The sequence below is a fragment of the Marmota marmota genome, unplaced genomic scaffold (genome assembly GCF_001458135.2).
Source record: "Marmota marmota marmota unplaced genomic scaffold, marMar, whole genome shotgun sequence".
In the NCBI taxonomy this organism is placed as follows: Eukaryota; Metazoa; Chordata; class Mammalia; order Rodentia; family Sciuridae; genus Marmota; species Marmota marmota.
In genome coordinates this window covers 62491632-62516716 of record NW_026000174.1, presented here as the reverse complement: position 1 = coordinate 62516716, position 25085 = coordinate 62491632, and the positions used below count along the sequence as shown (strand labels likewise).

At 36.3% G+C, this 25085-nt stretch overlaps 1 protein-coding gene across 1 annotated transcript; it reads right to left on the bottom strand.

Annotated features, from left to right (window-relative positions):
- Positions 1-736: 736 nt before the first annotated feature.
- Positions 737-6707, bottom strand: Oosp4a (oocyte secreted protein family member 4A). Its single transcript, XM_048788236.1, has 4 exons — positions 6641-6707; positions 5105-5283; positions 1223-1320; positions 737-872 (listed from the first exon to the last, which is right to left on the bottom strand). The coding sequence occupies exons 1-4, from the start codon at positions 6705-6707 to the stop codon at positions 737-739; spliced, it is 480 nt and encodes a 159-aa protein (XP_048644193.1).
- Between the last annotated feature and the right edge of the window lie 18378 nt (positions 6708-25085).

The following is a 25085-nucleotide window of genomic DNA, read 5'->3' as shown; positions in this document are numbered from 1 at the left end:
TATATGTAGACCCACACACAAACAACAGTATATAAGTTCGTAATAGATCTACTATATGATATACATTATATATATATATATATGCATATATACACTCATATATATAAAGAGAGATTATTATATTTTACATATAGTGATATATATAGAGAGAGAGATGAGGGAGAGAGAGAAATAAAGCACATGCTATTATCTGGTAAGTTCTCAGTTGTTAACCAGTGTTTATAAACTTTACATGGCCACCGTATCTCAAGTTTTAAATTATGAGTGTCAGCTGATACATTGGAAAAAAAATAAAGGTCTGTCCTTCTGACATAACTAAAGTCCAAGGAATAATTCTTATGACTGATTTAAGAGGAGTGTTCAATTTTGGCATTTAAATTCTTCTAGAACAAAAAGCTGATTAAGAGTTGGCAAACATATCAGTTACCATCTTCATGGAAATTCACAATCCTATTCCATATTTATGCTATAGATGCCAAAGATTTTTTTTTTTTTTTTTGCAGGCGTAGATTGATAATACAAAATGGCTCTCAAGGTTGCAATTATAAAAGTTTGTTCGAAAGAATGAAAAATGTTAATGAAACATATACCTAATAACCGTAAGAATACATGATTTCAACAATCCTGAACTAAAATCTCCCGAGTATCTGGTATACAAAGTATGGTGTATGTCATTTAACAAACCAATACCTATTTTCACCAATGTAGACACTTATGGCACTAATTCAAAATACTCTCACCTAGATAATGTTCTCGGAAGGTTTTCCAAGTGTTCGACTTCACATGACAGTGAGCATTTCTGTCCCACCGGCCTTCTGGATTCACGACTACTATTACCTCGTATTTTCATCACCAAATTTATTGGAAACTTTCTGAACAAAATAAAAAACAAATATATAGATTTGAGCACTGTTTTAATTAAATTTTTGGAGACAAGGAACATCTCATAAATGGAAAGTTTGACAACAGAACCTCTCTAGTATCATCTCTTTGATGATTGTAGATCAGCCATATACCAACTGACTGAGTATCATCTATTTATTGACAGAATCAACTGATTTTTTTTTTTTAGATCTACTCACTTAACTAACCAGAATTGTATAGATCAAATCAGGCCCAATGCTCAACTTCAGTGTACTATGCAATAATTTTACTCTGATCAGACCTGGGTGGCCAAAGACAATGTCAGATAACCTTAATCTCAGTGATCTACTACACTTACCTTTGAATGTAGCATGATATTGGGATTTGGCCAATGAAATCTAAATGCACCGGATCATATGTGATTGAACTTTCAATGAGGATTGCTAATGGGTATTCCTAAAGGTATAAAGAATATAACTTCAGTTTTTTTAATCATATCTCATTTTAATGGTTTCAAATTCAATTTTTAAAATGCAGCATATGAAAAACAAGGTAATAATCATGTTTAGCTTATGAAATAAAGTAGATATAAGTACAAGATAAAATAGAACAGAATAAGTGACAAAATATGTTTGTAGCAGACATTAATAGTTCCCAGCATAATATATGCCTAATTTTTTAGGTAATATGTATTTATCTAATTGTTTTTCTTCAGTAGAAAACACATAATTTATATATTTCTTATACATGCATTTATCTGATGCTCTGCCTTTTAGTTACAGATATTTGAGATAAATGTATTTTACTATATATTCACTTTCGAGAGATCAAACAACCATCAAGTGATCTCATATTATTATACAAACTGTATAAGATGATAAATAAATATAATTCTGTCTACAGAAAAAAAATAGTTCCTGGCATAGTCTAAGGAATTTATTTGTTTGACAGTGAGTCTGCATAGACAAATTTGCTCATCACATTTTAAGAATCAGAATCTGACTGAGGCAGAACTAAGTTACTGAGTGTGACTTCTAGTTAAATATTTGAAAACTTACATCCTGCCTATTTTCAAAATAGAGATAATATAAAACAGGAGTTGGCGAATGTTTTCTAAAATGGGCTTAAAAAATAGTCTTTGCAGACCATACTGTATATCACTATACCCATTCTTCTGCCTTTGTTAGCATGAAAGCAGACATACGTAATAACTAAATGAAAGTGACCTTGTTCCGGTAAAACTTACTATACAGGGCTGGGATTGTGGCTCAGCAGTAGAGCACTCGCCTAGCACCTGCAAGGCACTGGGTTGAATCCTCAGCACCACATAAAAATAAATAAGTAAAATAAAGATCCAACTACAACTAAAAATTATATTTAAAAAAATTTACTATACAAACAACAGAAGCTGACAGGATTTGACCATTGGTAATCTAAAGCTACTAACTTTAGACCTTATTTTTGTTGAATGTGTTAAAAATATTTCTGAGAACAAACAATTGAAATAAGAACTTTACTCATTTATTTACCTTCAGAGGGATGAATTCCATTGAGTGAAAAACAATCAGTATGCTCTAATTAAATGCTACAGTTTAGAATACTTACATCCTAGAATTGAAAAACAACTATCAAAAATCACACATTCAATTAGAGAATATCATGCTAAGCAAAGGAAGCCAATCCCAAAAAACCAAAGGCCAAATGTTTTCTCTGATAAGTGGATGCTAATCCATAATGGGGAGAAGTGGAGGAACTTTGCATTGGGCAAAGTGGTTGGGGGATAGAAGAGGAGGGGGTAGGGGAATAGGAAAGATGGTGGAATGAGAGGGACATCATTACCCTAGATACACGTATGATTGCAAGAATGGCGTGACCCTACTTTGCATACTTCTCTGAAGTGAAAAATTGTGCTCCATTTGTGTACAATGAATCGAAGAGCATTCTGCTGTCATGTATTAGAATATTTTTTTTAAAAAATGACATACTCAACTCTTCTATGCATTCAGATACAGTCAATATTTTACATGATTCATCTTTAAACATTCCATTTAGCATCTAGAAACTATGGTATTCAAGAGTGCTTGCTGGTACCTCATATCATCCAAAAGCAAATAAAATGTCCATGTTAAAAACTTTTAGTGTTGAGCATTAAACAGGAAATGTTTATTATACATTAAGGAAGTTCATTTTAACTTGGAGTTCTCACAAACAGGAATATGTGAGTCCTGGGGTCTTGTGATACAATAAATAGGAAGATAATAGAATACAAGTCACATTACCAAATACCTGTTCCTCCTCCTGCTCTTACAACTTCATATCTTTTCCTTTCTCTGAATTTCCTTTTTCGCTGCCCCAGGGAGTTTCTCCCTTCCTGGGTGACAAATGGAAATCTCAGCACCTATCTGCTTAAAAATTACCTATCTATGGTATCAGTGAGAAAGAGAGAGTCTTCTCCAAGATGTCCCAGCAAATATCCTAGAAAGGTTCCAGGTGACCTAACATGATTTTCTAAAGTGAAAATTGGCATGGACTCTTCGTTTGTTTCCCAAATATTTGAGTTCCTACATTTTACTAACCAACAATTACACTTGGTAATTGAGTCCGCCATGTGCTAAGTTGAGTGCTTACCGTGTGCTGAGCATTGTTTTAGGTACTAAGGAAGAGAAGCCAAGAAATGATGGGGCCATGCACCCAAAGCCAAGAATAGAATCAGTCCCCCCAAAATCATTTATATCAGGAGTGGTGCAGGTGTGGTTCCAAAAGGGAAAAACAAACTGTCATTACCAATCACAGCCACAAATTAACATAAAGGAGGAAAATTAAAGTTTTCTAATTTCAGAAAAGACTGATTCTTCTCATCAATCAATACAGGGGAAATATAACCTGATAGACCCTATATGTCAGTTGAAATTTTAAGTCAACAACAACAAAAGAAGAGGGGATTGAAGAACTGTTCCAAAGTAAATGTTTCCTTCAGGTTAGATTTTATCACAGAGAACATAAAATCATTCTAGCAGAGGCAAGAGAGGAGGTAAAGGAATATATAGTTTTTTTAAAATTACAAGTTCTGTATTTCTCTTCTACTGTGGAAAGAATATAAATTGAGAGAGAGAAAAAAAATCAATTGACAATTAAGTTTCAACAGCTCAGTTTTAGCCAGTAGTTTGTGATCCTAAAATAATTGAAGAATATATTATTTGCTCTTAGATGGAGAGGAAAGGAGGAGGGACAGGAAAGGGGAAGAAATGTAGAATGAATTTGACGAAATTATGCTATATGCATGTATAAATATACCACATTGAATTCTACCTTTAAGTATAACTATAAAGCACCAATCAAAAATAAATGAGTGGGACTGGGGCTGTAGCTCAGTGGAAGAGTACTTGTCTTGCACGGGTGAGGCACTGGGTTCAATCCTCAGTGCCACATAAAAATAAATAAAATAAAAACATGCTGTCCATCTACCAAAAAAAAAATTTTTTTTAATGAGTAGAGGGCACTGGGGTTGTGGGTCAGTGGTAGAGCACTTGCCTGGCATGTCTGAGGCAGTGGCTTTGAGTCTCAGCACCACATTATAAATAAATGAATAAAATACAGGCCCATCAACAACTAAAAATATATATATATTAAAAAAATAAAATAAAAATAAATGAGTGGAAGGTAGACCAATAGAGTAGAAGAAAGGGAATAGGGAGGGGGGTGGGAGGAGAAGGAGGAACAGAAGAATGGGTATAGTGATATACAACAGGAGTGGGAGACCAGGAAGATAATTCATTTTGTGTGTGCTTTATAATTATAATCATTAATTATTTGATTTTTTATAAATTATATTTTATAAACAACATCAAATAATTAATTAAGTCCACAAAATCATTTATACCAGGAGTGGTGCAGGTGTGGTTCCAAAAGGGAAAAACCAAACTGTCATTACCAGTCACAGCCACAAGTTAACATAAAGGAGGAAAATTATAGTTTTCTCATTTCAAAAAAGACTGAATCTTCAGGAAAAGCAAGTATTTTAAAAGATATTGCATTTAAGCAAAAAAACAGGGTCTAAAAATAATTCTATTTAAGGAATATTAATCCTGTAGAATGCCTTCAGACTGTGTAGTGTGATTTCTGCCTTTAGATATTTTTCAGGGATTCATTAGTCTTTAGACACAGTCTTAATAACTCTGTTAACATGGTCCAAGAAAGGTATCCAAATTGTTTTTAAAAATAAATAAACAAATGCCCTTACATAAACCCTGATGCCACAAAAAGCTAGAAGATAAAGGAACTGGAAGAAGTCCTCCTTGACTATGTTCACAGGGCAGCCATACCCAAGGTAGAGCTCATTTGACTGAGGTTGCAGGTCATTTATTATAGGTGTTCGTCTAACTTTGACCAGGAGCCAGGAAGCAGAACAGGTGACAGTCACTGTTGAAAGAAAATAACAAAAAGGGGAAAATATTATATAACATGTGTGTCCCCCAACAACAGCTTGGGAAATTTTCAGCCTGTTCAACTTGGTTGAATTCTCAACTACAGAGTGAAAATGTTTTCTATTTGTATATTTTCCCATTGTAAGATATTGGATCAAATACTTCATCTCTGTGACTCAGTTTCTTCATCAGAATATGGAAAAATCTTAGGAGAGTTATTTACTGAGATGTTCTAAGCCAAAGATCCGACCCCCTCCCCCGGGGTTTAAGAAAGCATTCAAATTTTACCAGTAGGTCTCATGAATATGTTTTTGAAATATTTCCCATTGTAACAGATCTAGACCTGAAATAGGAAAGGAAGAGCTTTTATAATTGGTTACACACAAGTGAAAATTTATCATGTGCTCCTATTTAAATTTTTCAGTTACAGTGTTGGAGCCTGCTAATATTACCTGCCTGATAACTAGATGAAACCAAAGAATTCTAAAATTGCCAGGTGCAATGGTACATGCCAGTAATCCCAGTGACTGGGGAAGCTGAGGCAGGAAGATCGCAAGTTTGAAGTCAGCTTGGGGAACTTAGCAACACCCTATCACAAAATAAAAAGGACTCCAGATATAGCTCAATGGTAGAGCCCTGGGTTTCATACACACACACACATACACACACACAAACACATACAATAAAATAAAATAAATCAATCCCAAGTTGAACAAAGAATTATAAGATAAATAATATTTCGGTTACCTCAATAACTTTTATGACTGCTAACAAATTTTGGTCTGAGTCATACTTATTGTGTCTCTATGAATTCAAGTTATTATCCCATACTTACAGATGAATAAACTTATGCCCTTACATAACTGCTAAGTGGCAGAGCAGAATTAAAACCAATGCAAAATCTATTCAGAGTCTCAACTCTAAAAAGGAATCATTTACAGCTGAAAACAGCTGACTACTCTCTGACCAAACTTCCTAACACATGGCTAGAACATGCAGACCTAAGGAATTTTCTCTCCAGGGGACCTGGCAATCTCTCCTGATTTTGCCAGTCAGTGCAAGTATTTTATATTCTGCACAGAGACTAGCCAGTCTCTAGACAAAAGAAATTATGAACTTGGAAATTTTTTGAAAGTGTGGAGAAAAATATCTTGAGATCAGCTCAGGGGATAGATTCAAAGGAAGAACTGTGCTGAAGACAGGTGGTCAAAACCCTAGCTTACTGCAACCTAGCAGTGTTTTAGCAACTGATCACCAGATGATACGAAACAAAACCCAAAAGTCAACAGTATGCTTTAAAAGCACCCCCACTGCTTGAAATTGCCACCTCTGGAATTCTCTCGGTTACTTACAATCAGCAAGACCCTTAACGGACACAAAAAGCATAAGAAGCCCTCCTAGCACGCCTGAGAGCTTCATTGTCACTTCAAGTCTCAGTCCCAGGTATTGCAACAAGCAAGAAACCAAGGTAGTCGGGCCTCTGCAGGGTTTATAAACCTCTTGCCTCCTCAGCTGTGAGTGATGATTTACCATTCTGGAAGACACTAAGAAGCCCTTAACATAGTCTTGGCCTTTTCTCCTGGGAGCCAAAATTACAATTATAAATCAGAAAATCAGGGAAGAGAATATAAAAGTGATCCTGGGTGTATCCCCTATGGTGTCTTCCCCAAGCATGTATTTGTCTTACATATTTTATGTCTATCTATTGGATGATTAAAGCAAGGATTTGCAAGGTTAGGAGAATCCAAGTAGTAATGAAACTCAGTTTTGAGATGGGACTAGATTTCCCACTTTGCCAATTTCCTTTTGGGTTCTTGTCTTGCAGATTTGAGGAATAAAATCCATGGACAAAAAGGGAAGGCAAGAGTAAAATGAAGTAGCATTTATTTAGGTGAGAAAAGACAGAACTCCTGCAATGCAGACAGCATCGACTTGCTAACTTGGGGGCTTACATGGGTTTTGGGTATGAGCATTGATCAAAATCTATGTTAAACAAGCCTGAGAAAGTATCAAGGCTATTGGTTGTGTCCTTCAGCCTGAGTTTCAATCATTCCTATAATTCCCATTGGGGTTCACTCCTTTCTTCCATTCCTGCCTCTCTAAAACAAAGGAGTTGGCTGGAGTGTTTCCACAGGTGAGTCCTATGGTCTTTTTTGAAACAGGCCTTGATGGTACCATTGATATTTCTACCAGTTATCCTTCAGGTGCGGTCTCTGCCTTTAAATAAGACCTCAATTGAGGCCAATTACCCATTGCCTGACCCTTATCGGTATTCATTAATACCAAAGAACCATTTGCAAATTGAATGAAAATACTGTATACCATATTATCAGGTTCACTATGGGATTTTGTGAGAAAAGAACAGGAAAAAAAAAAAGCCAATGCCCCACCTACAAGCCAATGATTCAGATCCAGTAAGCCTGGGCCAAACAGCACTAACCACCTCCAGGAGGTCCTGGTTCAGATAAACAAACCAACACAGCATGGTCTGAGGGCCGGGAAAATGCAACTTTTAGATTTCGAGGCATTTATCATGAATATGTACATATTAGGGTGCTGACGAAAGATTCTCTAAGGGATTTTTGGACAACTAAATCTAGAAATGAAAATTCCTAAGAGAAAGGGCTAATGGGAAAGAATAACAATGCTGCCCAGCTCCAAATGTTGGAAGCTTCAAATTTTGAAACCCCTAAAAAGTTCCATCTCAAAACTAAAAGTCTACTGTTTTGCCTTAAGATATTAAATGGCATGTCACGAAGCCTATGTCAGCTCTGAGTGCAGGATGATTGCTGGTGAATAGTGTCAAATCCCGATACAGATCTTCAGGACGGTGAGCTGACGTGACACAGAACTAGCAAAGAGTTCCATCTATGAACATCAGAAACCTCAAGGTGATGTCCTCACTAGTATTTATTTCTATTACATTGCATATTCTTAAAATCAATAGGATTTTAGAGTGTTTGATGCTTAACACATTTAGGAAGGTCAAGGACTATAATCAGTCAATTTTATTCGACAATAATTTTCTGTTCTCTTAATCCGACAGGTGAACATGTTTTTTTACAAAGTTAACAAGAAGCTGGGTATGGTGGTGTGTGCCTATAATCCCATTGGTTTGGGAGACTGAGGCAGGAGGATCATGAGTTCAAAGCTAGCCTCAGTAATTTAGCAAGGCTCCAAGCAACTCAGTGAGACCCTGTCTCTAAATAAATTTTTTTAAAAGGGCTGGGGATATGGCTCAGTGGTTAAGTGCCCTGAGTTCAATCCCTGGTACCAAAAATATAAATAAATAAACAGTTAACAACGTAAGAATACATAATTCTGAAATCTCTAATTCTAATAACTTACATGCTTTCTTCCTCTGTTAAAATAACCGCTGAAATTTTTTAGAGGTTAAATTTGCATAAAATTAACCATTTTAAATACACAATTCAGGGTATTTAGCACATTCACACATGTTCAATCATCAGTAGTTCCAAAATATCTTCATCACCCCCGGCCTGAAGAAGCACCTAAAGCAATTAAGCAACTCCCCACTCCTCTCTTCTCCCAATCCCCGGAAACCATTAATCTTTATGTTCCTGTGGATTTACCCATTTTGAATATTGTATAAAAATTGAATTATCTGTGACTTTTTGTGCATAGATTATTTCATTTAATGTAACTTTGTTCAAGATACACTAAATCCTAGTCTCGGTACATCATTCCTCGTCAGAGTTGTATAAAACCCCTTTGGATGGATATATCATATTGTGTTTTTTATTATCTACTGATGCACACTTGAGTTAACATGTTTGTGAACAGTGCTACTATGAATCTTTCTGTACAATATTTGTTTGAATATTTGTTTTCAATTCTGTGGGCTGGAGGCCTATATTTTAATTGCCTCTATTCACCCCACTGCTGAGGGAGAGCTTCCCATGCCAGGGTTGCAGTGATCGCCAAACACTTGACAAGTGACACAGAACAGATTGGCTCCTCAGCAGTTCATTAGGACTTGCCGTCACTGCCTGGGGAATGCCCCATGTCACATAGGGCCACAGGGAAGCTGCACTTAGGGTAAAGAAAATGGGCAGCCAGGTGGTACAAGTCACAGTCCTCACAGTCTGAAGAGGATGAGATGACCCCTGGCTCCCACAGGAGGACACAATGGCCTCCTTTGAATGATTCATTAGGCTGTCACAAAACAGAAACTGCCATTCAGAGATAAGTTTCCACTCACTGGCTTCCACGTATCTGCTCCTCCTGGGGACTTCATCCACAGGAGCAAAGAGGGGAGAGATCTGTGAAGTCAAGTCAGTAGAGGCCCTCCCCATCTCACCAGACATGGAGAGCCTCATGGAAATAAAAGCACATAACACGGGGCCTTAATTTTAGTCCTGATATGACGAGTTGATGGTGGAACCCACAACTTACCTCCTCCAGCCATGTACAAAGGCCCCAGTTTCTCCGAATCCCAGCTAACACTGTATATTGTGAAACTGAGAGTTATGTGTCACTGTTTCTCATTGACAGTTTTGTGGTTGGTTGTGAAGAGATTGTCTCATCGTGGTTTTTATTTGCATTTCTCAACTGATTCACGTCTTTTCAGGTGCTTGTCCGGTCCTTTGTAAATCTTTGGAGAAATGCCTACTCAAGTTCTTTTCCATTTTTGATTGTTTGTCTTTTTGCTATTCAGTTGTAAATGTTCTTTAAATACTCTGAATACTAGACACCTTACAGGCTCAAGGTTCACAATTTTTTTTTTCCCATCCTGTAGAATATCTTTTCACTCGATTGAGGTTGTTTTAATTTTTGTCAACTCCATTTTTCTATGTTTCCCTTCATTGCTTGTGATTTCAATGCTGTGCCTAAAATTTGACTGCCAAATCCAAGGTCATGAAAAGTTTCCCCTAAGTCATATAGCTTCATGTCTTATATTTAGGTGTTTGCTACATTTTGAGTTCGTCTTTCGAATGGTAAGAGGTAGGAGTTCCACGTTTTTCTTTTCCATGGGGATATTCAGTTGTCTCAGCACCATTTATTAAAGAGACAATTTGTTCCCCAACTAATGATCTTGGTACCCTGGCCAAAAATCTGTTGATCGTGGATGTTTGGGTTTATTTTTAGACTCTCTATTCCATTGATCTATATCTTTATCCTTATGCCAGTCACTATTTTGATTACCGTCGGTTGTGGTATATTGTGAAACTGAGAGTTATGTGTCACTATTCTTTTTCAAGATTGTTTGGTTATTTTGGATTTCCACATGTGTTCTATGGTCAGCTTTTTTCTTTATGAAAAAAAAATGGCATTGGGGATTTTGATAGAGATTGCACTCAATGCATAGATTGCTTTCAGTATTGTCCTCATAGTAATGTAAGGCATGTATGCCTTGTAACGGTCCGGCGAACGTCGGAGGAAGAGACCACCAAGAGACCGGCTCATGCAACAGCAAAAGGGGATTTATTGAGGATCCAATCCAGCACGCTGGGGCTCCAGGCTCACTCAAGAAGGGAGAGCGGCCAAGAGCCCCGAGCAGAGGTTAAGCAGTGCTTAAGTACACTTTTTGGGGAGGGCGGGGACTTTGCATACATCAGAACAAATCATCATGAGGCGCGGGAAAATCAAACAACAATTTTTAAACATGATTAGTACATTCATTGGCGGGAACAGGTTGGGAGGGAGTGATAGGTCAATCCTAAGAAGGGGGGTACATTCAAACTGATTGGTTTGGGCCCTGAGATGCCTACGTGCCAAGCTGCACAGGGTCCTAGGTTATTAAACAACTAAATGGTCAGGGGGAATATCTACTGGGCAGTCCCGGGAATTGTCCTAACAGCTACAGGAATTTCAGGTTTTGGGTGTAGCATAGGAACTTAACAATACCTGGTCCTTTACATTTTAACTCAGGCTTTGCAGCTTAGAAACTTTACAATACCCGGTCTTTTACACTTTAACTTCAATTTCTTTTACTCTTACAGCCTGAGCACAGGATATATTTGGTATTTATTTAGGCATTCATTTCTTTCAGGAGCCTTTTGCAGTTTTCAGATGGGTTTTTGTCTGCCCTTGTAGCCGTGTCACGCTATCTTGATAATAAATTTAGGGTATGTTTTGATATCTGGAACAGTAAATTCTTCTACATTTCCTATAAAGATATTTTGAGGCTATTTGGCCAAATGTCATTTCATAATTTTTAGAGTTTACACTTGCTTATATTTTCCCTTGTTTTATTTTTACCTTCTTAACAAAATTTTAAGTCTATAGTACAGTGTCATTAACAAGGTTGTACAGTAGGGCTCTAGAACTTTTTCATCTGCCATTCCATAATTTTTAAGGTTTCCCAGTAACAAAAGGAAAAAAATGGAAATGCAATCAGTATTGGAATCAATCTATAATCAATGGATCTTCAGTCCATGATCATAATCATGGACATAAAGACATTTTTATGTCTTTTTAATATGTAAGAGTAATGTTTTACAATCTTCTCTTTAGTATTCTTGCATATTTCCTTAGACTTTTTCATAGGTATTAATACTTTCATGCATTTATATTATTTTTCTTACTCTTGATGGTACAATGAATTGCAGCTGTTTTATATATTAATAACCAAACTTATTTTTCAGTAGGTCACCTGCATTTTACATATATAAAATGTTTCTTCTGTGAACAAAAACAGTATTATTTCTTTCTAGATAGCTGTTTATTCTGTTGTACCTTTATGTTACCATATTCTCTACACAGAACCTTCAATAAAGTCAAGTGAAATGGTAACAGTGAATACCCTTGTTTTATTCCTGATCTCAGTGGAAAAGTTATAGAATGTTTGATATTTTGCTTCTATATCATCATTGATTCAGAAATGCCATCAAAATTTTTCTGCATTTACTGAGATTATACCATCAATTCATCTGATAAGCTGGTAAAATACTTTGATATTTTTCTAATGTTAAGTGCAACTTTCATTACTTATGCAAACCCATCATCCTTATATTTCTGGATAGTTGGACTTGGCTTTTCTAACATACTTTTTAGAGCTTTTAGTTCCATGTATATCAGTGACAATGGTAACTGGTTATTTTCCTATTGTCCTTTTCAGATTTTTTTATCAAGATTATCCTAGCTTCATAAAATGAGGTGGAGATTATTATCTCTTTACCAATTCTCTCAAAGAATTATTTCTTCTTAAATATTTACTAGAGGGCTGGGGTTGTGGCTCAGTGGTAGAGTGTTCACCTAGCATGCATGAGGCACTATGTTCAATCCTCAGCACCACATAAAAATAAAATAAAGGAAAAAATATTTAGTAGAAATATACTGGCCTATTTAGAGGCCTTAGTGGATACTAAGCACATAACCAAAAATTTCAATCATGTTATGTGTTCAGAGACCTCAAATCACCAAGTAATTCAGGAACCCTCTGTAGTGAAATGGAAGTGTTACACATAGGATCAGACCAAAAAAATAGTCAAGCTGAGGTCTTGTTGCTCCATAAAGATGTCCCAGGAGTGTCTCTTTTTCTCTCAGCATATCACTCAAGAAGTTCCTGCCTCCACAAACCAGATGAGGACTCAGATAAAGAAAACTCCAAGGTCATGCATGGGCCTGGGTCACTGATGGCCCCTCCAAATAATGTCTACAGGAATGGATTAGAGTGAGGCTAAATCCTGTGTCCTTTAGTGGGCACAGTAAAGGACGTGGCACAGTGTGAGGCTTTGTGCAATATGGATGGCTTTCCTAACTGCCCTACCAAATGTCCTGGTCATTTGGTCAGATTAGTAGCAAGACTCAGAATGGCATATAAAATAAGTCTGTCTGGAGATGAGACAGCTGGACAAAAATCAACTGTGCAACTAATAAGGTGTTTGTTACCAATATGGACATTCATAGAAAAAGGGAACACAACCAATGAGTAGTCTGGTTGTCAGCTAAATTTAGACACTGAATCATGTTTCATCTCGGAACAAACAGATATGTGACCAATTACCTCCTGGATTTGCAAGATGGCGGCTCATGAAAATTCAGATACTGTTCTAGACTGGGCCTGTGTGCAATAAACTGCTACTATCACCAGAAGATACTGAAACAACATGGAAGAGCAGTCCTGACTGCCAGCTTCTGGATAAAACTAAAGGTACTGCCCAGGGACAAAGCCCTCCCCCCCACAAACAGGACGTTCTTAGCAAACAGATCACACTGGGCCTCTCTTCCCATCATCCCATCTAGACTATCCAGCTGGATCCTGACTGCAGCTGGGACTTGTTCCGGATTTGGCCTAAATATGCTTATACGGTCTACTGATTTGAGCCACACTGTCTAGGCCCTACAAGAACACATTTGTTCCCTCTTTGGGTTCCCTAAAAACATTGTATCTGATAATAGCTTTGCAATGTAGACCACACATCAGTGGACCCAATCAAGGGCCATATTATGGACTCTCCATGCTCCACAGCACCCCAAGTCACTGGTACAGTTGAGCATTTTAGTAGACAATTAAAGAACCAGTTTAAGTGGCTAATGGGAATAAGATAACCCTATCCTATAGTATAGGTCTCAGGTTGAGTAATCTGGGGCTTCACAGCAATTTGCCTAAACGGTAGTTCTCATTTCCACCACATTTGATCAGGCTACGCATCCTTTTCCTCTTTTACAATTATTTACAGATCAATCTCCATGAGAAATCCTCCAAGAACCTTTTATTCCCTCAGAGATTCAAATCAATGGTAGATCAGGATGCTCATTAGAAAAGCAAGATCTTGGAGAAACTCACCTTCTCCATTTACTTCACTGGTATAGATCATGGATTTTGCCTACAAGGATCTCAGGTATAATGACTATCAATTTGAGGTCTCTGGTTCAACATTTTCCTTCAGCTGGCCCTGCTCCTTAATGAAACTGGCAGGAGAGAACTAGTCTTAGGTTGGCCTCCTAGTTCTCTAGAATAGACCCTAATGAGCTATGGAACATCTTTTCCTGGCTTGCTAATATTTAGGCTTATGGCCTTCAAGCTCATGCCCCTTGGGGTAATGCTGAGTGTAGCACTAGTCTGTGATTTCCTCTGACAGATTAATGATTATGTTCATATCCCCTCAATGTCCAGTTCACTCAAGTCCAGGGTCCTAAGGATTAAAGGGTAGATTTGAATGCTCTGGCTCCAGGACTCCCAAGCCAGTCTTCGTCATTTGCATATCTACATTCCTAGTCCAAGTATCTCCATTCAGAGGCCTCCTTGTCAATGACCTTGGCTGGAACAATTTTCTCCACTTTGACTCAGTAGCTTTCCCCTCCTAGCCCTTTCAACTGCTAGGGAGCCAGCACCACTTTTTGCTTCTTGGAAAAAAAAAAAAAAAGCTTCATTTCAATGTGGCCTGTCATCCTAATTGACCAATTTGATACTTGTTTGCTCAACAGGTTGTGGACTGATTAAAAGGTAAATTTATGAAAGCCACTTAGAACAGTGCCAAACTATGACCAGTTCTTTTCTGTTTAATTTGTTCCTGTAACTAAATGCATTGTTGGAATGCTTAAGATTAACATAAATTCTTACCTCATATTTTAAGGTGTATGTACAATATTTTTTAATACTGTACATTTTGGAGTATGTTTTCATAAATGTTTTATATAATTATAAATGGAAATTTGGTATTTTTGGATATCTGTATTTCTAGCAACTTAACATGAATTGGGAAAAATCCTGTTTTTCTAGATTCTGAGCATGATAATGAAGCAAACTTTCATTTTTATAATATTTAGTAGACTATGCTATGCCATATTATTTATAAATGTGATGTTTTATAAATGGGCCTCTGATTAGCAGTCTCATATTTTAAATTGATTTTACACAGTGATTGATGTATCATTTTTTTGGCCTATATACATGCAGATGTTAAACCACAAACACAAAGAAAAGACCACCAACTCCAATTTTATTTATTTATTTTATTTATTTAGCTTTTTTTTTTTTTTTTTTTTTTGTTCAACTCCAATTTTAAATCAAATTAAAGCAAGCTTGTAATTCCAACCCACCGGGACTGTCTCTCCAAAAATCCATGGGTTAAAAGACAGTACTCCGGCTCTCTAGGAGCACAGTTTTATAGTACAAAAAGTTGCAAAAAGGGGGCTGTCTTGAGAACTTTAGGATTTTGACAAGCATAATACAAAGGCAGGTAGTAGGTTAATGGTCTAAATGATTCAGCACTTAGGGACTAAATTTAGATCCCAAAATCAGAATTTATGAGGTGCCATTAGGGTTTCAGAGAGGATTGTTATCTGGTCAGGGAAAACCAGGCATGAGTGAGTTCAAGGCAAGGGCAGGCATTCCAAGCAAGTTTAGAAATTGCAATAATTTATAGTAAAACAGAAATTAACTTTTCATGACTTTGTGATGAAATGGCTCCCAATCTTAAAATGGAATTAGGCTGGGTTCATCAGTGACAACATGGAGAGGTTGTCCAGTAGGTATTACATCAAGAATTTTCCCTTAAAACACCTCTTTGTACAACACCTATTTTGCTTTTCTTTTGTTTAATTTTTAAGACTTCTCTTTAGTTCTTAGTTTTCTAAAATTTCCACCCACATCAATCTAACGGACAGGTTGAAAGGATTGAGGTAGGCAGGACACATACTTTACATGTATGGGGCAGATGTTGATATGAGGAATTGTAGCAATTCCAACTGATATAGTAGAAATCAGTTCTATTTTCATATCTCCCCAGAGGAAAATTAAGAGTATTTCCTTATGAATTGAAATAAAAATCCTCACATTCAGAGGTAGGTATACTCCATATGGTGTCAGTGACGTCCCTCAGTGGTTTACTAGAAAGGGAAAGGTGGGAAAGTAGAGAACAGGCAAACAGGCAGGGAAGTGGAACTACACAGGAGCAGGACAGCATAGTTGCTTACTGTGTTCCCAAGAAGGAGCAGTTTTTGAAACCTACGTATGGAATTTCTGTTCAACCTTCTCTCATAACAAAATTCAATCTTCAACCCATTAGTGAGAAGGAACAGTCTCTCCACATGCCTGTGGGGATTTTCACTGGTCTCAGTTGGAATCTTCCTGGCCCTAGGTCTCTTGCATCATGAAAACTATAAGGCAGGGACCCCCTCCTTGATCTCCCTGATTGGTTGGGGAAGTCAAGGAGGGGCAAAGATCTGGAGCAATTCTTATTTTTCCAGGGGGCTAATCTCTGATGTCAACAACTTTACCAAAAATAAAGAATACAGTGTGATTATGACTCCCTTATAACTTTCATCCATTGGTTCATAATCTATAGACTAAGAGTAAATAGTTTCAAGAGAACTCCTAAGAGCACATGATTTCTTACAAGATTTTTCCAATGCCACTAGTTAATCCACTGTTTTATCAGTAAAGACTTTTGGAAAATGGAATTTAATTTTGGTTCACAGCTAACTGACATAAAAAAAAATCTCTGCCTAAATTTCAACTTCTTATGAGCAAGACGGATGAATCAGTTTTTTACACTGGCTTAAAATTATTATTACATAGTAGAGAAACGGGTAGAAAGAGGAAAAAATAGAAAAGACAGAAATAAAGAGAATAACACAGTTCACTCTCCTTTCAACCAGGTACAGAGACAACTTTGATTTCATCTTGTGTTACACAAGTCATCAGAAGGAAGTGATATGGGCACTAATAAGAACTACATCATAGTGCAGTAGCTACTCAGCTGTCACTCAGAAGTATATGATGAAATGCAGTCACATTTTAGTCTACAACACCACATTAAGTCATGACTTACACTTTTTTTTGAAGAAAAATAGCTACTAAAAATTGCAAAATGAGGGGCTGGAGTCGTGGCTCAGTGGTAGAGCACTTGCCTAGCACATGTGAGACACTGGGTTCAATCCTCAGCACCACATAAAAATAAACAAAGGCATTGTGTCCATCTACAACTAAAAAAAGATTTTTTTAATTACAAAACTTTTTAAAATGCCTTCACTACAAATTTAAAATCTCTTTCTCCCCCACAAGAAAAGTTCTTAAATTTGGACTGCAGAGAAAGCTATTAATTTTTTTAAAAAATAGGCAAAAGATGATATCCATAGGAATTTAGTCCAACCTCCAATAAGCAATAAAATCTTCAGACAGCCAAAGTACCAGGGTTAGTAAGGTAACCTCCCCATCTACAATTTATACTTTCATTCATATATTTAATCAGGAATAAAATGTATGTGTTCTACAACTCCTATAATGAAAGAAAAAAATCATGAAGCATTATTGATAGGAAACTACTGTATAAGTAGTCATTCAGACTAATCAAGGTGGGAGCATATAAGAGGACATCAATTTTCAATCCCAGAACCCATTAAAATATTTTAATGAATTAAGCTTAGCAGTGACATTATATTTACAGTATCATTAATAAATGTTTATCAATTTTTCCATAAGAGTAATATTTCAAGTGTTGACTTAAATGCACCAGTTGACATATAGAAAGGGCTGGGGGGAGTTGTATGGAATAGATAATCCCTAATGGAACAATCTAGATAAGGTTTTATCTTCCAAAAAATTCATTCTTAACATGAAATGTGAGACTTCAGATATAGGGAATAGTATCTATGGTGCACCATCGTACCATGTGACCAGGAAAACTTCTACCCCTCAATCTTTCATCCTCTATCATACTTGAACACAGTATGGTAAGGGAAAGAACAAGGGAGAAAATATCCATAGATAGGATATTCATAGAGCCCTCTTACTTTGCAAGTCCTTCACACACAGATTTTAAAGTCATTGTTTTTTCAATGCATAATCACTTTAATAACAAAAAGAAACTAAAAATCAAAACCTTAGTAAAGAACTATCCAAAAATTGTCTTAAGGAAAATGGCAAATCGGGCTGGGGTTGTGGCTCAGTGGTAGAGTACTTTCCTAGCGTGTATGGGGCACTGGGTTCAATTCTCAGCACCACATATAAACAAATAAATAAAGGTCCATCAATAACTAATAAAAAAATTTAAAAAATGGCAAATCAATAAATAAAGAAGTTTGAAAAAGTGTTTTAATCATGTACCAATTCAGACAATTCAGTATTTTTTGGACTTTATAGTAGGCCTTCAAAAATTGAGGTCTGACAAAGCACATGGTAACCCAGAAATAGAGAAATATCTCATCACAGATTGACAATGCTTCAGAAGAAGGGGATCAAGGGAGGGAAAAGGGGAGATACTAGGGAATGAAATTGATTGAATTGTACTGTTTTATTGTGTGCACATATATTATAAAAAAAAATCCCATGGTTACGTATAATTATAATGCACCAATAAAAAGTATAAATTAATAAAAGATTTGTTAGACATTACCAATGTAGAAGCTTTCCATTTTTCACCCACAATCATCTGCATGCGATTAATCCTTTGTTTGGGGTACATAAACATTATTAAAGGAATATGTTAGTCTGGATAGGATGTATGTTAAACCTGAAGTTTCAGTTGCCTGACATATGTTTGTTACTCTTGATATCTATCAACACAAGCAAGGGACTCAGCTCCATAGAGTCACTGAAGGCCCCAAGCAAATGAAGGTTGCACCTTCCTACACTCACTCCTCCGTTTTATCCGGGAAGAGCCTCTCAGAACTTCAGCTCACAGCTTACTGACCAGTGATAACCTCCAGCCTCCCCTAGAAGGGAATGTGATGATCACTTGCATATATAGTGGTCATCAATATCTTTTTCAGAGAATTACACAGAACTGTTCTGATAGCCATCATTATACCACTTTTTTTAAAAAATGATAACCCGTAAACCTACACACATAGGACCCTGGCCCATCTGAACCACCACAGGGCAAGCTAAGGATCTGCTTTGATAAGGGATCCTGAGGTTTTCAATTTTAAATGTTGTAACAAGTTTTGTTTAAAACAGTCAATATTTTAAAGGCCTAAATAAAATATGTAAGTACAAAAAAAAAACAGAACAGAAAACACAATACTCATAATTTTTTAAATGCCTATTAACAGATTTGAGGTTTTATAATTATATAAATTATGCCTAGGTCTTTGCATCCTGTGTGATAGATTGCTCATAACCACATATTCTTCTCATACAAGTATGTAAATATCTTTTCAGTGAGATTTGACTATTCCTCCCACACACAGGCAAAACAAATTTCCCCAGCCACTTGAATCTGGGCTGTTCTGGGACTCACCTTGACCAACAGAATGTGATCATAATGATGTATAAATCCTAGAGTTGAGGCTCAGCAAATCGCAGTCTCTGCCTCACCCCCTTGAGAGTATCATATAATTAAGCCAATTGAGGTAACAAGAGAAGGAGAGAGAGGTGCAAGTAAATCAAGGCCCAAGTGTACCAGCACTAACTATCCAATATGTGCATGAGACCATCTTGGAATTCCCATGCTACCCAATCTTCCAGCTTAATGCAGCTCTTCACTGAAGCTAGAATAAAAGCCCAACCAACCCACAGAATTATGAGACATGAAAAGTGTCATCATTTTAAGTCACTAAGTATTGGGATAATTTATTACACTACAGGAGTGAACTAATGACCTGTATAAAATAATGTAGTTTATGACAAAATAAGTAAGTAAAATTTGCTTTTCCATATTAATATATTTCTCATGGCTATGCCATACTAACCAAACTATTCATCAGTATATTTTAAATAAAAATAAAACTATGATGAACAGGTAGCTATTTACTTATTTTAAAAATGAATTTGTGGGGAAAATGCCCTTGACATATATACAGGATAAAAATATATTTCAACACATAAAATATGAATTTACTAATGTTCAAGTAAATACAGTAAACATATAAATAAATGAAGACCAGACACTCTAACCCTGGGTCCTGCTCCAGTATCCTCCCTCGAGTCAACTCAAATTTTTAAAATTTAGGAATCCTACTATATGACTTTGTGAGAAAGAAAGATTCCTGGAATGAAGTGAAATTTGTTTCCATCTAAACTCCTGAAACTATTTCTACTATTTATCAGAGGAAAAGGGGGAAGGTTATAGTAAGGAACCAAGTTATCGGCACAGTTTTCTCTGTTGTTTATCTAGAAATTTTAAGGCTAAAGAAACTTTTGTAGCCAATCTGGAGAGAATATATGCAACCAATATTAGTAAAACCTCAAAGCACTTTGTACACTCTATTAACTATGCTAACATAGCAAGCTGGGTGAAGTGGCACATACTTGCAATCCTAGTTACTCAAGAGGGTGAGATAGAAGGATCCCAGAATCAAGGATGGCCTAGGAAACAGCAAGATCCCATCTCAAAGTTTAAAAAAGCCTGGGGATGTAGCTCAGCAGTAGAGTGCCCAATTCAGAAAAAATTCCCCACTACAGGAAAAAGAAAATGTTAATAAGAGTTCTCTCTCTGTGGTGGTACTGAGACATATTCTCTTATTTATAGAAAGCAGCACAGAAAATTTTATTAAGAATTTTACAGATAAATATGTTTTAAGAAAACACAAACCTAGACTTTTGGATTATAGGAGGATAATGACAATAGCCTAAAATATCTTCTTGGATGCTCTAAAAAACATACATAACAGAATAAAGCTATTTCCTATGCCTACAGCAAACTGAGAAAATAAAGAGAATGCTGTATTAGTCAGTTTTCCATTACTGTGATCAACATACCTGACAAAAACAACTTAGAAGAGGAAAAGATTATTTGGGGTTCGTGGTTTCTGATATTCAGTCCTTGGTCAGCCAACTCCATTGCTCTGGGCTTGAGGTGAGGCAGAACATTATGGCACAAGAACATAGTTGAAGAAAGCTACTCAGTACATGACAGCCAGGAAGAAAAGAGACATATCAGGGACAAGATATAGTCCAAAGTCATGCCCCCATTGACCTTCCTCCTCTAGCCACACCCCACCTCCTGACAGTTGCCACCCAGTAGTTCAAAAAAAGTTGTTCATCAAATGGATTAGTTCACTGATGAGATTATAACCTCTAAAATCTAATTATCTAAAATCTACCTCTGTACCTTGCTGGCAGGAAGCCCATGCTTTCAGCGCATAAGCTTTCCAGGGACATCAAACATCCAATCCATGACAATTACTAACTTGAAGCTGCATTCCAGTGGGGAAAGCATGTCTAAAACCAGACCCAGGGGTCAATCTAGAAGCCAGACACCTTCAAAAAACATATACTGTTATTCCCATATTACAGATCAGGAAATTGAGGCCAAGAGAAATATATAAGAAGAATGTGCAATGAGTAACTTCTAAAACTATTTATTGAATTTGATTCCAGTATAATTTTTAAACTCCTTTCTCAAAAGGAGTCATAAAAGAAATGTCAATTTTATTAAAATTACATATTTATAAGAACATCTAAAAACACATGATATCAGTAAAAGCTATGCCATTTCAAAAGATTGTTATTGCTTCTCTGTCTTCAAGAGACTGATGTTGCTCTGTGCATCATTATGTAACCCATTTCCATTTCCCAATTGAAAATAAAATGAGGCATGTGGTGGTCAGTGTTCTAATGTTAGGCACTTCCTAGAAGAGAAAAAGAAAGAATTGATAAATGTCTTTCATATTAGTAATGATGGGATAATCTGGCTAAACTAGTTTTCTTATTGGGATAGAAAGGAGGGAAGAAATTGATCTGTATCCTCAAGACTAACCCATGAGAAGACATCACATCAAGAGCTATAAATACTTAAATTTAAAAATGCTCAGGCACAAAATTTAAGTACAATGTATTAAACTGTGTGCAACACAATTCACAATAGCTATGGATGAACATCAGATACCCATCAAGAGGTGACTAGATTAAGAAATTGTAGTATGTAACTGTGTATATACATACACACACAAAAAAAATGGAGTTCTACTCAGACATAAAAAGAATGAAATTATGGCATTTGTCAGTAAATGGATGGAAATGGAGAACATCATGCTAAGTGAAATAAGCCAAGCTCAAACTCAAAGTTTGGGTGTTCTCTCTCATATATGGAGGCTAGAGTCAAATAAAGGAAAGGGGGAGGGAGGGCAGGGTAACAAGGGAAATATCAGGGATGTAGGAGGACATGAAGAGAGAGAGTGAAGGAATGGAAAGGGGAGTAATGAAGAATAAATCCTTAAATCATCTCATGTGCACATATATACTACAGGGAACGTCACCTTTAAGAATAGGTAGAAAGTAACCATCAAATATGAATTAATAGACAAGCAAAAGGAAGTCTAGTAAAGTAGGAGAATGGGAAAAGGGGGAAAGAGGGACATCATGAACTGAAAGCAAATTCCACATATGTATGAGTTTGCTGGGATAGACCCAACTGCTGTGTGTAACTATAGAGCTCTAGAACAAATAAAATGAGTGCAACATTCCAATTTCCTAGAGTAAATGGCTTCATTTCGAACTCTAGCTTTAAAGCAATCTCTGTAGAACAAACCCCTTTCCCTTCAGGGTCATACCTTGTCCCAAGTACCCTAAACATGTAATATTTTTTTTTTAACAACTTCCCTTTCACTGCTGATTCAGTGGGAAAATTCCACGAGTAGGGAACATTCTTCTGAACAAGTTTGATTTTAAGAAAGAGGATTTATCTCTAAGAAAATGCCAAGTTTGTACCTTTAGTGATTGCTTAGTGACTGACTGCCTTCATAGTAAAACTAAAATATTTCTTGTTACTATATAAGTTTCAGTGAATGTTGAAGTGGCCAACTATGCACACATCAACACCAAGATTACAGATCTGGTCTACTCTACAAAGCCCGAGAAACCCTACTAGAGATCCCCCCATAGGGTCAGATGAATGAGACAATATCATGAAGACTAATTCACAAGATGACATAGTAACACATACATCTTCCATTCCTGAACTGGAAGGCTGGTAAGTACCTGATATATGAAACCACACATTTATGCAATTTTCTTTTCTAAAATCTTCCTTTTATCATAGACCATACCTGAAGAATATTAATAAATTGATATTTAACTACCTTGACTTCATTGATCTTCGTGGATAGAGAAGGATCTAAGTACAGGAGTATGACAACACAATCACAAGTATTTAGAAGGGCACCGGAAGTATTCTTGGAAAAATGGAGAAGCCAATGATTCGATCTGCCTAGAAAATAAAGAAACAAACTTCAAACAAAGAACAAGAGATAAAACATTTTAATGTCTATTTAGGCCCCAGTGTGATCAAACTGAAGTCCAAGTATTATTTCTATTTGCTGACACTAGGATTTTTTTTCTATTTTTTAAATGAGAGGGCCACTGTGTCCCATTGCTGTTTAGACACCAGAATGAGATCATAGATTCTTAGTATAGAATTTAAATATGAAAACATTTATGTAAAAGTTGCCTTAAGAACATCTTCCAGACATATGACATTTTATAACTAGATTAAAATAATGATTGGTAAATAAAGGCTCGACATAAAATTAGACCTATTGAACGTTTCCAAAAGTATAAAAACTGAAAAAGTTCATCTCATGATCCTGAAGGCATATAACTGTCATTAGAAACTAGGAAAATTAATTAAAAATATAATTCTTCTTGCTGACAGTTGTGAACCCTAATGTGCTCATGTAATTATTGCTAGAGAAAATAAGACAGGAAAAATATAGAATGTAGAAATTAAATGGAACCCCAGGTTGATCCTGACATGAAAAATATTTTAAAGAAATTAGAGGAATAATGATCTTCCCATTCATTTACAAATGGCAGACACCTCTTAGTATTTGCAAAGATAAATGCTTGTTCTACTAAACACAAAATAAAAAATTTTAAAAAATCAACTGTGTGTCATCGCAGTCAGATCTTGGTGTGCAAGAAAACATCCTTCTTATTTTCAAAACTATTTAGGAAGTAGAGAGATGATTCAAGATCCATTGAGGATGTATAACAACATGCTTTAAAAGAGAAACCAGGGCTGTCATTAAAGGGGGCTTTCGGGGAAGGCATTTTTCAATACTTTCTCTGAACACAAGTACCTTGGGTGGATGAATAAATGCGCAGGCCATTTGGGGGGCGGGGCTTCATTAACAGCGCATGTGATAGGCATGATTCCTTGCCTTGGTGATGTTTTCGAGATAAATGATAGTGAGGTCCTAAAAATAACCTTCCCCTTTGCAATCTGAGGGCATAAAATAAATTTTAAATAGATAAATCAACATATTATGTTTAAACAAATTGAACCTGGAACACTACATCCAATACAGGATCCCCTAGTAAGTTTTAATTAAATCTGAATTTATTGCTTCCAAGAAACCACATGATTCCTCAAGGACCTTTATTGGGAAAGCAATTAAGCCTAATTGTTAAAGAAATGGTTTATCCATGTTTAAATTCTATGATCTTTCTAAATATCTTACTATTTCCCTGTTTTCCTTAAAGTCATGGTTTCCTCCCTAAAGGTGGGACTATGCCAGACTCATACTAACTGAAACCAAAAATATTCATCAATGCATTGGCACATAAGTCAGAACACATTCACCTTAGACTAATAACACATTAGTAAAGGAAGTTAATTGTCAGTCAAATGCTTTCTAAGCACCTCTCTGAAATACCTCATTTTCTATTCTCTTCAGCAGAAAGAATTCTCCTAATTCCTACAGGCAGAAGTAGAAACAAACTCTCTGGATGAAATGAGCACGCACTTAATGACCCAACCAAGTAAAATACCAATTGCTCTTACCCAAGTTTGGATGCCACAGTCACTTGTAGGGTATAAAAATGTGTAAATATCCTCCTGCACATTGGTCACAGGACATCCAAACCCCAGAAACACCTCATCAGGAAGCAGATACCAATCTTCAATTGTTATTGCTTTAAAGTCAACTTGAATCCAAGCGAGACTA

Bases quoted from the DNA above. Each gene is read 5' to 3' on its own strand.
- Oosp4a (XM_048788236.1), bottom strand. From the start codon at position 6,707: ATGAAGCTCTCAGGCGTGCTAGGAGGGCTTCTTATGCTTTTTGTGTCC. The intron at 1,321-5,104 runs GTAAGGGCATTT...TTATACCTTTAG, and splicing joins TTTGTGGCATCAGGGTTTAT to GAATACCCATTAGCAATCCT. The intron at 873-1,222 runs GTAAGTGTAGTA...TATTTTGTTCAG, and splicing joins ATATCATGCTACATTCAAAG to AAAGTTTCCAATAAATTTGG.